We start from the raw sequence: 12,988 nt of genomic DNA, 5'->3' as shown, positions 1-12,988 counted from the left end.
GTTTCTGGGAACAAGCTTTCTTTAACCTAGCCACGTGGGCCACAACCACAGGCAGCGTTTACGGTTGGAGTAGATGCAGTACGCTTAAGTCTGACATGCTGCCTGTGGTGTGAATGGATTCGCCCGAACATCAGTCACAATGGTTTTTTTCTTTTCCATGTGTCACTCTTTGTGCTATGTTTGTCTTCCTCTGAGCACGTGATCACATTAGCTTATTTACCGGGGGGCACATGGCATCCAATTTGACGCGTCATTTTATTTGATGTGTCCTGGTCGCCGTCCATCTCCTGGGAGACGGGAGCTGAAGCTGTGATGATATCATCAAGACGCTTTAGTGAGAATCAAAGAGGACCACTTCCACGTTTTCATTCGTCTTCACATGAAACGGCTAGCAGCGCAAGTGGAGCGTAACATCACTCAAACATGAGTTCTTTGTCTTCGGAATGCAGTGTTTCTATAGGCAGTAACAAGCTTGGTCCCAAATGACAGCTCGTAATGAAATCAGTGTTGCTCAGGGAGGTTTGCTATTCACTTCTCTGGGTCCTGTCTCTCCAACGGGGTAATTATTTAGAAATTAGTTATATTCGTGTGCAAATGTTCACTTGTTTTTTTGAAAGGCAAAGCTGGTTGCAATGTAATTTCTCACCACCTGAGGTTTAAGTAATCTAATACCGTTTATACATCTTTAAAAGCCTGACTAGATTAACGTATTCCGCGCCTCCTCCCGGGAGAGGACAATGTTCTCAAATTAGCCACGTCCCACAAATCACCAGGTAGCATGAAATGAACTACACTCCCCTCAGGCTCATTTGGAAGCAGTTAGCTGCCGCTCGATGCAACAACAAAACAATCAAAAGTTTTCGCCCCAGTTTTTGGGGTTCTTGTGTCTTTCTCCCTTCAACCATCTCTTTTGGTGTACCTCTCTGTGGCGGTGAAAAAAACAGCAATTAGTGACACCATATGGCAGAGAACGGCAAGGCCGCTTTGAACACCTCCCAGCCTGAACTCCTCCATATGCTGTGGAATTTGCCCGTTTGTTGTCTCTCGTTAATGAGAAAAGCGATGCACCCGTTTCCCTATTTCAATTTCTCACCTGTTTTCTGCGTCGTGGGCGGCAGAGGCGTATACATTCCCACCTACACCTCTGGGTTTTACCGTCTGCCGGGCCTATGCATGCAGACAAGTTAGCGAAGTCTCATTTTGTTGGGGAGCACCTGCTTGAGTTTTTCTTTTGTGTGTGTCTAGGTTGGACTTGCAATTTGCTTATGATCAGATAACACAGAAGGAAATAGTGTTTAGACTTCAGGGGGTTTGTGTTGTGCAAAGCGGAGCGGCTGCATTTCAGGAAATATGCTGTGTAGATTCAATTTATAATCCCCTGCTAATGTTATTTTTGTCAATGAAGATGCTGAGCCGGGGAAAAAAAGTTGAGGGGAGGCTGAAGGGCAAATTCAGCACATCTGGAAGACATGAGTGCCACACTAAGAGCAGCCGATTGATGAAACAGGAATGAGAGAGGCGGCAGGAGAAGCAATAAATAAAGAGGCTGGAGAACACGAAAAGGCAGAGAACCAGAGAGCCCACACACCCGTTTTTAAGCTCCTGATTGCTGGTGGGACTGGCACAGATCCTCAGGCTGGCACGGAGCCAGAGTGACATCCTGTTGCCAGGGGCGACATTATGGTTCGGCCGCAGCCAAGGAAGGCCGAAGCAGACGGTCACCTTGAGCCCTGCCAGCCTCCTGTTTAGTTCTGACACCGCCATTTATCGTCTGCGGCTCTGGATACCGCAGCGTGTTCACACACACACGTGCCCACACTCACACAGAGACACTGAAACAAACACCGGCTGTTAAAAATAGCCTTTTTTCTCACCTATCACACCACTGGGAGTCAGCAGTTTAGCCAAACAGTAAAAATGACCCAGAGCAAGTCTTCATGAAAAGCCAGACCGTGAACGAGGAGCCATTACCCGGTTGTGGCCTCAGATCTGTGGCACTAGTGTCAGCATGGGTTAGATCCGCAGCATGAGTGGTTGTTTACTCTGCCGCTTCTTCTCCTTGTCTCTCCAGATTGTGTTTATAACTCGTTGCCATAGCGGCAGCCGCATGACAGCCAGCACAGGCTTTTTTCTTTCACCCTGTGGGCTTATTGGCCGTGTCTGGTTCAGCTTCTGCCCCTGTAAAAGAACATAATGCTCCATAAAATGATAGCTTTGTGTATATGAGTTTGCGTGTTTTAGTACGTGCTACCTTCTCAGTGACAGCTTCTATGGCAGATCAGATTATAATCTCTTTTAACTGGACAGGCATTGGAGGTTTGAGTGACATATCACACGATTAGGGTCACTGAGGGACTCGCCCACACAATGTGCAGCCTGGGCAATCAGAACCTTCTTTGAAAGATCACACCTTCACGAAGGTCACGGCGTATTCCAACATTAGCTCTGTTGCAAAAAAAAGAACTCATATAAGCTTCTATTAATAATTAGTTCAAAACACTCGATTAATTGTGTGCAGCTTTTTTTTATTCGAAAAACCTGCGCCACTATTTGGCATTTTTGTGTTTGTGTGTTTCTACCAAGTTGGATGTGGGTTGATTTAGCTGAACTTCACAACACAGATTGTGACACAACTGTACAAAGACTTTTTTACCTCCGCCAAGGGGGTTGTGTTTTCACTCCTTTCCGTTGGTTTCTTAGTTCGCTAGTTTGTACGCAAGATTGTACAAAATCTGAAGAACGGATTTCGTCAAAACTAATTTAAAACATCAGGCACATTTAGGGAACTGATATCTATGAGTGTGTGTGATTTGGTGCAGCTTGACTGAATTTGAGGGGACTGCTGGGCCTTGGTGGAGGTTTGCCATCCTCGTAATATATGTAATTAATGGAGTATTTACAGTATTCTGCATTACATGGTTCCATTGACCCTGTATAAACCTTTCCATTCATTGTAGGGCAGGATTACATCTTCAGGCCAGACTGATTCTGTGATACAGTTCCTTCAGTGCTTCTGTACCATCCCTGATCCTTTCTGTCAGATTGAAGCATCCGATAGTTTTGACGGACGTACAGAACAATGTCCTCACAGATAAAACCCTGACACCTGCGCTCGTGACCCCGGGACCCATTCAGCCTCTGTCTGTAATACTTTTGAGTTTCGTGGAGTCTCTTATCTTTCACCCACAGAAACCTCCGTCCCTTTTTCTTTCACCTGTCACGATGTGATTGGACGCTGGGAAAGTCTGCCTCTGGCTGTCCATTTAGAACATGAAGGGATTTTAAATAGAGGTCAGATTGTGACGGCCTGAACTCTGAGGTCACCTGGTCACATAATGTGATGATTTCAGCATATGGCCAAGTTAGGAGGGAAATGGGTAATTCCCAGTTTCTATTTAATCTGCTTGGAGCACCAGATGGGTTGAGGCTTTCACACATGGAAGTGCAAACCAAGGTTCATGCCTTTGTTACATTGTTTATAATGTGCCTGGTTAGTTTTGGTTCAGGGAGCGCACTAAAGACTGACACACGTATATGTCCTGTCATCATCACCTACATGGGCTGTGTCTACTTATACTTGACATTGATTGGCTTGTAGACGGGCGCGTGACGGACATCAGCGTGTTGTTGATTCAGCCGGTAGCAGTCTTTCCTCTTGAATGGATAAAAATGATTGAACTGGTTTATTTAGTTCATTTCATTGCCACTTTAATATCATTATAGTAAATCTACAAGCATAGTTGAGTTTTATCCAGACCAATATCGCCTCGTTTGGTCCGTTGGTCCAACTTTCACACCTGTTATTTTGATGAAGACCAAACAAGGTTGGTGTGTGAGTTCAACAGAGCAGCAGGTATCTGTCTCTCATATTCCTTAAGAGGGGGATCCATTCTCCCTTCTTCATTGACTTCTCTGAACATCAAAAGCAATGCAAGTGCTGTATCTATGAAATGATATTTCCTGTTGTGTCGCACGCTGACCCCTGTCCCTCAGGGCCCTTTCTCACTGTGATGCTCCAGACACACACACACACACAACCTGCCACCTGACATAACAAAGCCCCGGCTTCCTTCTTTTAATAATTCTAGAATGTTCGAGGAGAAAGAGCGTGCATTCAGATGATATTTAGGAAATTTGGTAGAGTGGCATTTCCAACTGGACGGGTGGTTGATGAGTAAAACAAAAGGCAAACATCTGCCATAGCCGCAAAAAGAATTCGGTTCAATTCACATTTAGTAAGACATAAAATGGCCCCAGCTGGATGAGCATAAATACACTTAAGTGTCTTGTGTGCGACAGGATTTTGAAGATGGTTCTGGCTCTGTTCCAGTCTGTGTTTTTATTTCACAGCAAAAGACAAGACTTATAACTGAATTTACTGCTCTGGCCACGGTGATTTATTTAGTGTGCTGACGCCAGTGCTTTCACTTTACTCGCCCCTGTAATGTGTGGCGGGCCACTGAAGCTGGATAAAGAGCTTAGACTGTCTGACCCACTCCTGCACTCACACCCAAAGCATCACACACAAACACATACACATACACATACAATCATTTCACACACATTCACGGGGGAGAGCAGCAGGGAAACATAAAGCCGCAAATATTTTTTCAAAGCCTAATTGAGTCTTTTTAATACTCTTAGTGGCACTGAACAGTGTTTCCATATGACCCCCCGGTGCATCCAGTGGAATATATGCTTTGTATTAGCTGCATGTTCCGTGTCTGCATATGGTGTTAAAATCTGGTTTTGTTCCACTGAATGTATTTGCCATAATAATGGAGGCTTTGGAAATTTGAAAGCGGATAATAGCTCAAATCTAGAAACACCAATGCACCACAGGATAGTGTTTCATCTCTGTCAGAAAAGAAATATAAAAAAATTATTATAATACAAATTTTTACCTGAATATCATAACAACAACTTTACTTTTTTACTTCACTGCCATTCTCATCCGCTTCCTTGCTTTTTTGTGTGAGTGTTTGTGTGTGGGTTGCATATGTGTGTCAGTACTGCAGGTGCTGAAATTGCCAAAATTACTGTCTCGGTGGCCTGGCTTGAATGAACACTGTTCAGGGCGGCATATTTGGACATTTATGTCAACGACACGGTGCCTTCTCTGCACATCTGCGGCTGAAAAGGGAGTGAGGGTACTTGAAAGAGGAAATGGGTTGTTTTGATAATCACTTTGACTTGTTCCCCCTTCTTACTCTCTTTAATGTGGCGTCATTATTACTGAAATGCAATTAGCTATGCTAATGGGCTGGCATTTGGACTTCCGTCTCTGCACTTACACCGAGACTGGTAAAAAATGTGCCGTAAATGAATTGGGATGGCGAATGGAGAGGCTGAATGGGCTTGAGAGGGCTGAGTGGAGATGCTCTGGCTGTTGTAGAGGATGTTATTGAGTGCAAGGGCTAAAGTAATCCGGTGGAAGTGCAGAGAAGAGGGGGTTTTTAAATTAGGAATTGTTGGGGGGTGAAAGAGAAGAGCTGGAATCAGGAAGTGAATGAAGGTGCTATTGGCAGGAGTGAAGGGGCAGAAAAGCCACAAAAACCTGTTAAATCATTTTGTGGGTGCGTGTGAGTGTGTATGGGGAGATTACGGGGTATCACACAACAAAGCTGTCCCTTTAGTGCATGATAGCTTTAACAGGCATGCTCCATTAATGTTGTGCTGCAGACAAAGATGCATTATGGTGAGAGAAGCCTCTTGGATAGCAGGATGGTAAAAACACTGCCTCCGATTCTCCCTTGAGCAATTCATACCGGCATGTTCTGTGAATATAAATATCCACTCCCCGGCTTGAATAATATTAAGATGATATAATTGGATTGATGCATTACTGAATTATTACCTGACAGCAGAGAGTGTAACCTTGTACAGTTTGCAGGACGAGTGCTTGTCCGTATCTCGGGGACCATAATCGCGGCTGGTGAGTTGTGGAGTCATTAATAGATTAAGAGAGATCAGAGATGCTCGAGTGCGGAGCCGGGTCATCGGGGAGGCTGCAATTTAAAACGCCGAGCTTATGCAGAGCTTTTTCATTTTTACTGTCCTGTCATGTCCTGTCTTGTTTTGCCTCATCTGTACAGTATTTCTTCAGACCAGACACGGAATAAACTTCACATTGAATCGTGTCTTATCCACTAGGTGGCGCTGTGCCTCTACACGCTTCACATAAGACTAAATAGCAAGAAGTCTTCTTGGCTGCTCGGAAAGCAAACCCAAATATCTGTAGGGTGAATAGATTATGATATGAGCAGAAGCGGTGTTTTTTTTCCCCCCACCCTCCAGGAGGCTGTTTGTTTTTCCTGTAATGGCTGAAAAGAGGCTGTTCCTCCTCTCCTCACAAAGCTCCACACCCCGCAGACATACCTGTGTGAGCGCCGGGCGCTGACCCGAGTCCAACCTCCACAACCTCAGAGAGGGATCGGGTGTTTTGTAGGGTTGCCAGGAGCTCCATAAGGGATCCAGACCAGCTGAGGTTCAGTCTGTTTTAACCCTCGACACTTCCCCCCTCTCTCACCCTCTCTCTCTCTCTCTCTCTCTCGGATAGACTGGAACACTCCAGAGATCTGCAGCCTGAAGGAGTCTGTTGGGTTTTTTTCTCGCATGTACAGTGAATGTGAAAACGATTTCCATTCTCAGTCTCCATTCAGGGTATTAGTAGTAGTATCTCTCTCGCTCTAGCTCTCTCTCTGTCTCTCTCTCTCTCTCTCTGTGTGTGTGTGTGTGTGTGTCTGTACGCACCTGCTCACCCTCCATTTCGTTCAACTCCCATGGTGAAGCCTAATAAGTCCCAAGAATCCTTACCATCATGTTTTGATTTTGTCCCGGGGTTGTTTTTTCTAAACAGTCTCGCTCTCCAGGGAAGTTCCTCTTCTCTCGCTGTCTGCTCTACGGCCGCTTTTTGGAAGAATTGTCCGAAACGTACAACAACAACAACAAAACGTTTTTTTCCCCCCATTTCAGTAGACCATTTAAACTTTTTCCATGGCTGTAATTGCTCTTTTATTTTCTGCTGTTTCATTATTCATTTACTGAATTAAATCAGAACGACAGGTTAAGGGATTGTCATTGACAGCTTCAGCACCATGGATAGTTCCTTCACACTTAGGAACTGAAGTGGAGCTCTCTCTCTCTGACAGTGTGTGGTCGCAGCCGCACTGTGTGAAGAACAAAAGATTATCGTTCCTTTGTTTGGCTCTTTCTTTCGTTTCTTCCAGTAATATTATTGAACAGGGATTCCGAGTGTTTGCCGTGTGAATGCCTCACTGGATTTCCACTGGTGTAAGCTGTTGAAGGAAGAAAGGCAACGTATGTGTAAATATGAAACACAGGAATTGCATGAATATGTCTTTTGGCCCTTATCAGTCCATCTATGATACCTGAACTCACAGGCACACTCACAGTAACGGTGCAGAAGTGTAAAGTGGACGCTGACAGAAGCTCATTTCAAAGGCAGAAGCGTGGAATAGGCTCATGAAGGCACTGTGACGGCCGGTTTTGGGGCTGCTAAAGGGAGGAGTGTCAGCACTGTGATTATCAGCAGACAGATAGCAGATGACAGCTGCCATTGGTTATTGATGACTTTCATAATTAAAATCCCTTATGGGGGGAACCTAGAGAACAAAAGAGAAAATCACACAAATGATGAATGGTCCTTTCATCCTTAAGGCTGATATAAGACCTCTGCATGGATATTGCTTTCCAGGAAACTCTCTGAATATGAATTCAAAGAGGAGCACAGTGCTTTTAATATTGCCAGAGCTCGCACTGCTTGTGTATTTGTGTTTGTGTGTATGTGTGTTAGAGAAATTATTTACACAATAAGAGGAAAAATGGACCAACTGAATAAAAGAGAGAACAGGTCAAACAGAAATCGAGATATAGACCAGATTTCTTCTCTAATTTTACTGCAGCAGTGGATGGGATTGGGCTAATTTTGTCCTTATAACACAGGTTTCTTCCTTAAGTAATTCTTAGTATCACCAATAGTAGCTCCTGCAGTTAATAAATTACTGAATTAACAATACCAGTGCAGTGACCATTATACAACTTTCTGTTTTGCAATGGGCTGTTTTCTTTGCCTGTGGTGATGCTGGTTGCGGCTTTCTTTGTGAAACTGTAAAAGTGACCTGCGGAAATTGAGCTGCTGCAAATAAAGACCAGTCTCATGACTCAGTCCACAGAACCCTGAAGCTGCACCACCACTGCTGCACAAAGAGCTGGTCACCTGTTTATTTGAAGTCTGGTGAAGCTTGACTCAGAACCCCGGACTGGAGAATCAGCACTTCCTTGGTTCCTTACTGATACACATGCCAAGTGGGAAACTGATAAGATTTGAGGTTCTCGAGATATGCAAACCACATACAGACAGGGAAACAGAGATTTCGGGAATTGGTAGATATGATTTTGACAAATAATACAGTGTTGGTTTTTCTGATTTTACACACTTCTCGTTTCGTTGTTCCAGACTATATTATCTCACACACATTAAACTCAGATCCTTCTGAATATACTCTCAATAATACATGCTTTACCTCACCTCAGATATTCTATTTACTCTATTTTATACTGTTGTATTCAGTTCTTCCTCCCCCGGGGAGGAAACAAACAGACAAGTGTACTGTACGTGACTGAAAGATCCTTTTTGAAAAGGGTACAGTAGCAGATCAGACAGGACGACTGCCAGCGCTAGTCTGCTCCCCTGCAGGCTCTATGAAGTATAAAAGCTGCACGCCTCCGAGCCCTGCATGGCATCTGTGTGAATGAGAGAGAGGAGGGGTATTAGAGTGCCAGCAATACATAGGGGATTCCTGCACGTCTGTCCTGATGCTGTGTTTGAGCGTGTGTGTGTGTCTGTGTGCGTGTGATGCTGTCAGAGTACAGCTTCCACATCCTCCCCTCCTAACCTGCTAAACGGTCCCCTTAAACCCACCCACCACCACTCAGTTCTCCCTCTCCCCGCCAGGACGAGGCTGCTGTGACATCACTCATTCCCACGCACTCTGATTGGCTGACCAGTGGAGGGAAGGATTGTTCCCGCAGCCTACAGTGAGAAATTAAGAGAGCGAGAGCGAGAGCGAGAGATAGAGAGAGAGAGAGAGAGAGAGAGAGAACGTGGGAGGGAAAGACCGAGGTAGAGAGTGTGTGAGAGGAGAGAGGGCGAAAGGGACGAAGCAAGAAAGATTGATGCTGAGACAAGCCGGCACTGCACTGCTCTCACACACACACACACACTCACACACACTCACACACAAACAGGCTTTGCATCATGCGTACACTCGCATCACACTCCCAAGCTGCTTAACAGGCAGGAAAAAAACACTGAGTGTGACTGAGTCTGCAGCCTGTTACTGCAGGACAGGACAGAGGACAGCGAAGACGTAAAAGACGAGAGGAGCACAAGAGGGTGAAACCTTCCTCCCTGCTTTGCCTCAGAGCAACAGTTCCACCGCTGTCATCTCGGGAGGTCCAAGGGCTCCAGGGAGACCTTTAAAGACAGCCCCCTCCAAAAAAGGGGGGAGAGGCAGCAAGGACAGGAGCAAGGGCAAGTGTAGCCTCTCCTGGAAGTTGTCGTGGATGTCTTCTCAACGTCCCCATGATAACTGGCGGGAACCGAGGCGTAGTCTGGGGCAGAAGATGGCACGACGAGCAGGGGGCGAAGCTTCCCCGAAAAAGAACACATCCCTCAACCTGGTGACAGGGTTCTACCACTACCTCCGCGGTGAGTGGCACAGTGTGTTTTGCTCTGAGAGGCGGCGAGTGTGAGGAAAAAGAAGGAAAGTGCAATGTGTGTGTGATTTTGCATATGCTGAGGGTACGTGTGTGCGTGTCTGATTTAGAGTGGCACTGCAGCATGGACCGTACGTGCCTACTGTATGGGAGTGTGCCTTTTGCAGTGCAGTTTCCCTCAAGTGTTCCCTGCGGGGCAGATGGTTTGGGGCTGTGGGCGTGTTGTGTTTTAAGCGAAATGGGCCAATATTTGAAGGGGGCGTTTCCACCTTGGCAGAGTATGCGTCTATCTGTGTGTGTGTGTGTGTGTGTGTGTGTGTGTGTGTGTGTGTGTGTGTGTGTGTGTGTGTGTGTGTGTGTGTGTGTGTGTGTGTGTGTGTGTGTGTGCGTGCATGCGTGCGTGCATGCGTGTGTGTGTGTGTGTGTGTGTGTGTACAGCAGGTGAAGAAAGCATATCCGGAGAAGAAGTAGCAGCTCACTGCATGTGTCACGGCCCAGCAGGCAGACTGTCAAAATGTTTGATTTCTTATCTCTCTGTCTGACCCTGTGGTTGTGTGCCTGCCTGCACATCTGTATTTCCATACAACGCATCCAGCTTCTTGTCTGCCTGCCCCTCAGGGTCTCTCACCGTCTGATAGATGAGATTAGATCAGACCAGAGGATAAACTACCACAATATTTCACTATGAATAAAAAAACTATAAGCAAACAGAATGGTTCTTTTGCAGAGTTGGTGCGTTTAATTCCTTCCTTTTCTGTTTGAGCCAGCATCTGAGTTGACAAACTAGATTTCAATGACATTTCACTCTGTCCCCTCTACTGCTGGGGGGGGGGCAAGGTGAGAATTCAGGGGCTGCAGATGAAACTAATGATTGAAAAGACCAACACTCGCCAAGGAGGTAATCAAGTGTGGTGAAATGCTCCTGCGATGCCTGGCTGCTGAGGACGGCTGTTTCCCTTTGTGATATTGAAAGAATGTGAGCCGTCTGTGTGTGTGTGTGTGTGTGTGTGTGTGTGTGTGCGTGTGTGCTGAAGTGCGGCTGTGTGTGCGCAGAGTTCAAAGTCACCTCGTCCCTGAGAGCTGGGAGGCTGGCATCACGTACATGCAGACATGTTCTCCGTCACACGTCCCTGCTGCTGGATTCAGGAGGCGAAGACTTTCTCATTCTCACCCAATATTACCGCCCATCAATATTTGATTACTCCCGGACCCAATCATAAGATTAATTCATAGAAGGGGGACCTGCTCAGTGGCACGTATGACTATGCATGAATGTATCTGCATTATGTATGAAAGACCCATCATCCCACACACACACACACACACACACACACAGCCCTGACTGTTGTGTGCCCACACTACCTAGTGACACACTAACCAACTTGAGTGTAATCAAACCTTCAGCATATTTCATTAAGTAGACGAAAGCTCTGTGTCAGACGTCCTCTCTCGCTGATAACATGCTTATCTCAAGGATATTGCTCTGTGGTGCAGATGGTGCAGGAAAAAAAAGCTCTGTCACTGCAGAGTCGCAGGTAGAGGACACATCTGTGTTGTGCACGTTATAATGGGACATGAGTGACAGTGGCAAATTAATTATTAACCTGTGACAGAAGTCCCACGTTGCTATTGCATGGACACAATGAAAGACATCAGGAAGGATGAATTGCAACAGGGACATCAGGTGTTTGAAATTATATAATAATTCTCCAAGTACAGTTGGAAGACAATTAAATAAATTAAATTAAATATTTTCGATAATATTTGCTATAACTTTGAATATGATAATGATCAATCTGCAACCAATCCCAGGCACTCAAAGGAAAAGCATCGATAATGGATGGATGGATGTAGTGGAATTACATGTTTTACAGCTAATTGTCAAACACAAATAGAATTTTGATACTTAAATAAAGTAACGAGAGCTCAATAGACTGGTTCAATCTGCCTGTATTGTGATATTTTGATTGTGAAGGTTTGTATCGCGGTTGTGGTCTCAGAGTAATCACAGCCCTAGTTGGTTCTAAAACGCCTGCAGAGCATCCAGTTGCAGTACCATCACTATAACGTTTTGTTTATATGCATGTATTGACAAGGCTTGATTATTGTCTTGTTCTCATTTAAGTGAAGTGGCTTTTTTTCCAGCTGCATGGTCAGCAGACATCTATTCTATTGATTGTGTGTTGGTTAAAAGGGCTTCATGCAGCAAATGTAGCCTCCACAAACAGTGTCCTTCCTTATATGCAACTCTAAAAGTACATTCAGAGTTAGGTTGGCTTTTACTTAGCAACAGTATTGTAGCAGCAGATTGAATGCTGCTTGAGCCGCAGTCAGAAATGAACAACAGCCTCACAGAGATCATGGCAGAGGGACATGTCGAGGTAGAAGAAGAACCACTGCCCTTCTCTCATCTAAAGGGCAATTCTCAGAGCAGGGTTTTCTGTCCACATTCAGAGTGCAGCTGGTGAAAATGCCATCTTTAAATGTCAAACATCTTCTTCAGTGTAAGGTGTGATTTGGTGTGACTGCGTTCAGACACACAAAGCAGAAAGTTAACAATATCAAAGTTAATTAGAGTCGCCACCCATTTCCTGCAAAGCCAGTCGACTCTCAAAAACAATACACAATGGGGAAGATTGTGTTTTTAATCCCCCGCTTTGTGTATCGTTGCATGTGACTGATAGTGATGCTCTGGGCTCTGATTTACAGATGAGCAGGAGGCAGTGCAGAAGAGGACGTTCACGAAATGGATCAATTCCCACTTGGCGAAGGTAAGAGAGTTTTGTTGATTCCCATCACCACTGCCAGCCATTGTGTTGCCCCTCTATACAAACAGTAGTGCCGGTGTGCGTGGATTGAAAACTTCCCACATCTCGATGCTTTTCCACTTTTGAATCACGCTGCTGCTTCCACAGTGCTCGCTGTGACATTTGCTCCATTTCCAAAACACACTGTGGAGCTGGTCATGGGACTGACTCTGCCAGCTAAGACCACACACACACACACACACACACACACACACACACACACACACACACACACACACACACACACACACACACACACACACACACACACACACACACACACACAGTCATTCTCACTCACATGCCTTTCATATTCCTTTTTATTCCTCCAATCTCAAACAGCTTGTAGCAAGGATTTACTCTCACTCTAATTATCACTTTCACATTGCAGCATTTAATACACTGTAAATCTTTTTTTCCTGCGAGCTGCTGTCACTAAT

General features: G+C 45.2%; 1 protein-coding gene across 1 annotated transcript in view; it reads left to right on the top strand.

Moving 5' to 3' along the window:
* Positions 1-12,988, top strand: part of syne1a (spectrin repeat containing, nuclear envelope 1a) — a 121,422-nt gene that overhangs the window by 1,762 nt on the left and 106,672 nt on the right. The window contains 1 exon segment of the mRNA XM_047338193.1: positions 12,451-12,512. Within this exon segment, the coding sequence (XP_047194149.1) occupies positions 12,451-12,512 (62 nt within the window).

The sequence above is a fragment of the Hippoglossus stenolepis genome, chromosome 20, assembly GCF_022539355.2.
Source record: "Hippoglossus stenolepis isolate QCI-W04-F060 chromosome 20, HSTE1.2, whole genome shotgun sequence".
Classification (NCBI taxonomy): domain Eukaryota; kingdom Metazoa; phylum Chordata; class Actinopteri; order Pleuronectiformes; family Pleuronectidae; genus Hippoglossus; species Hippoglossus stenolepis.
The sequence above is the reverse complement of the archived record's forward strand: the minus strand, read 5'-3'. Positions and strand labels throughout refer to the sequence as shown.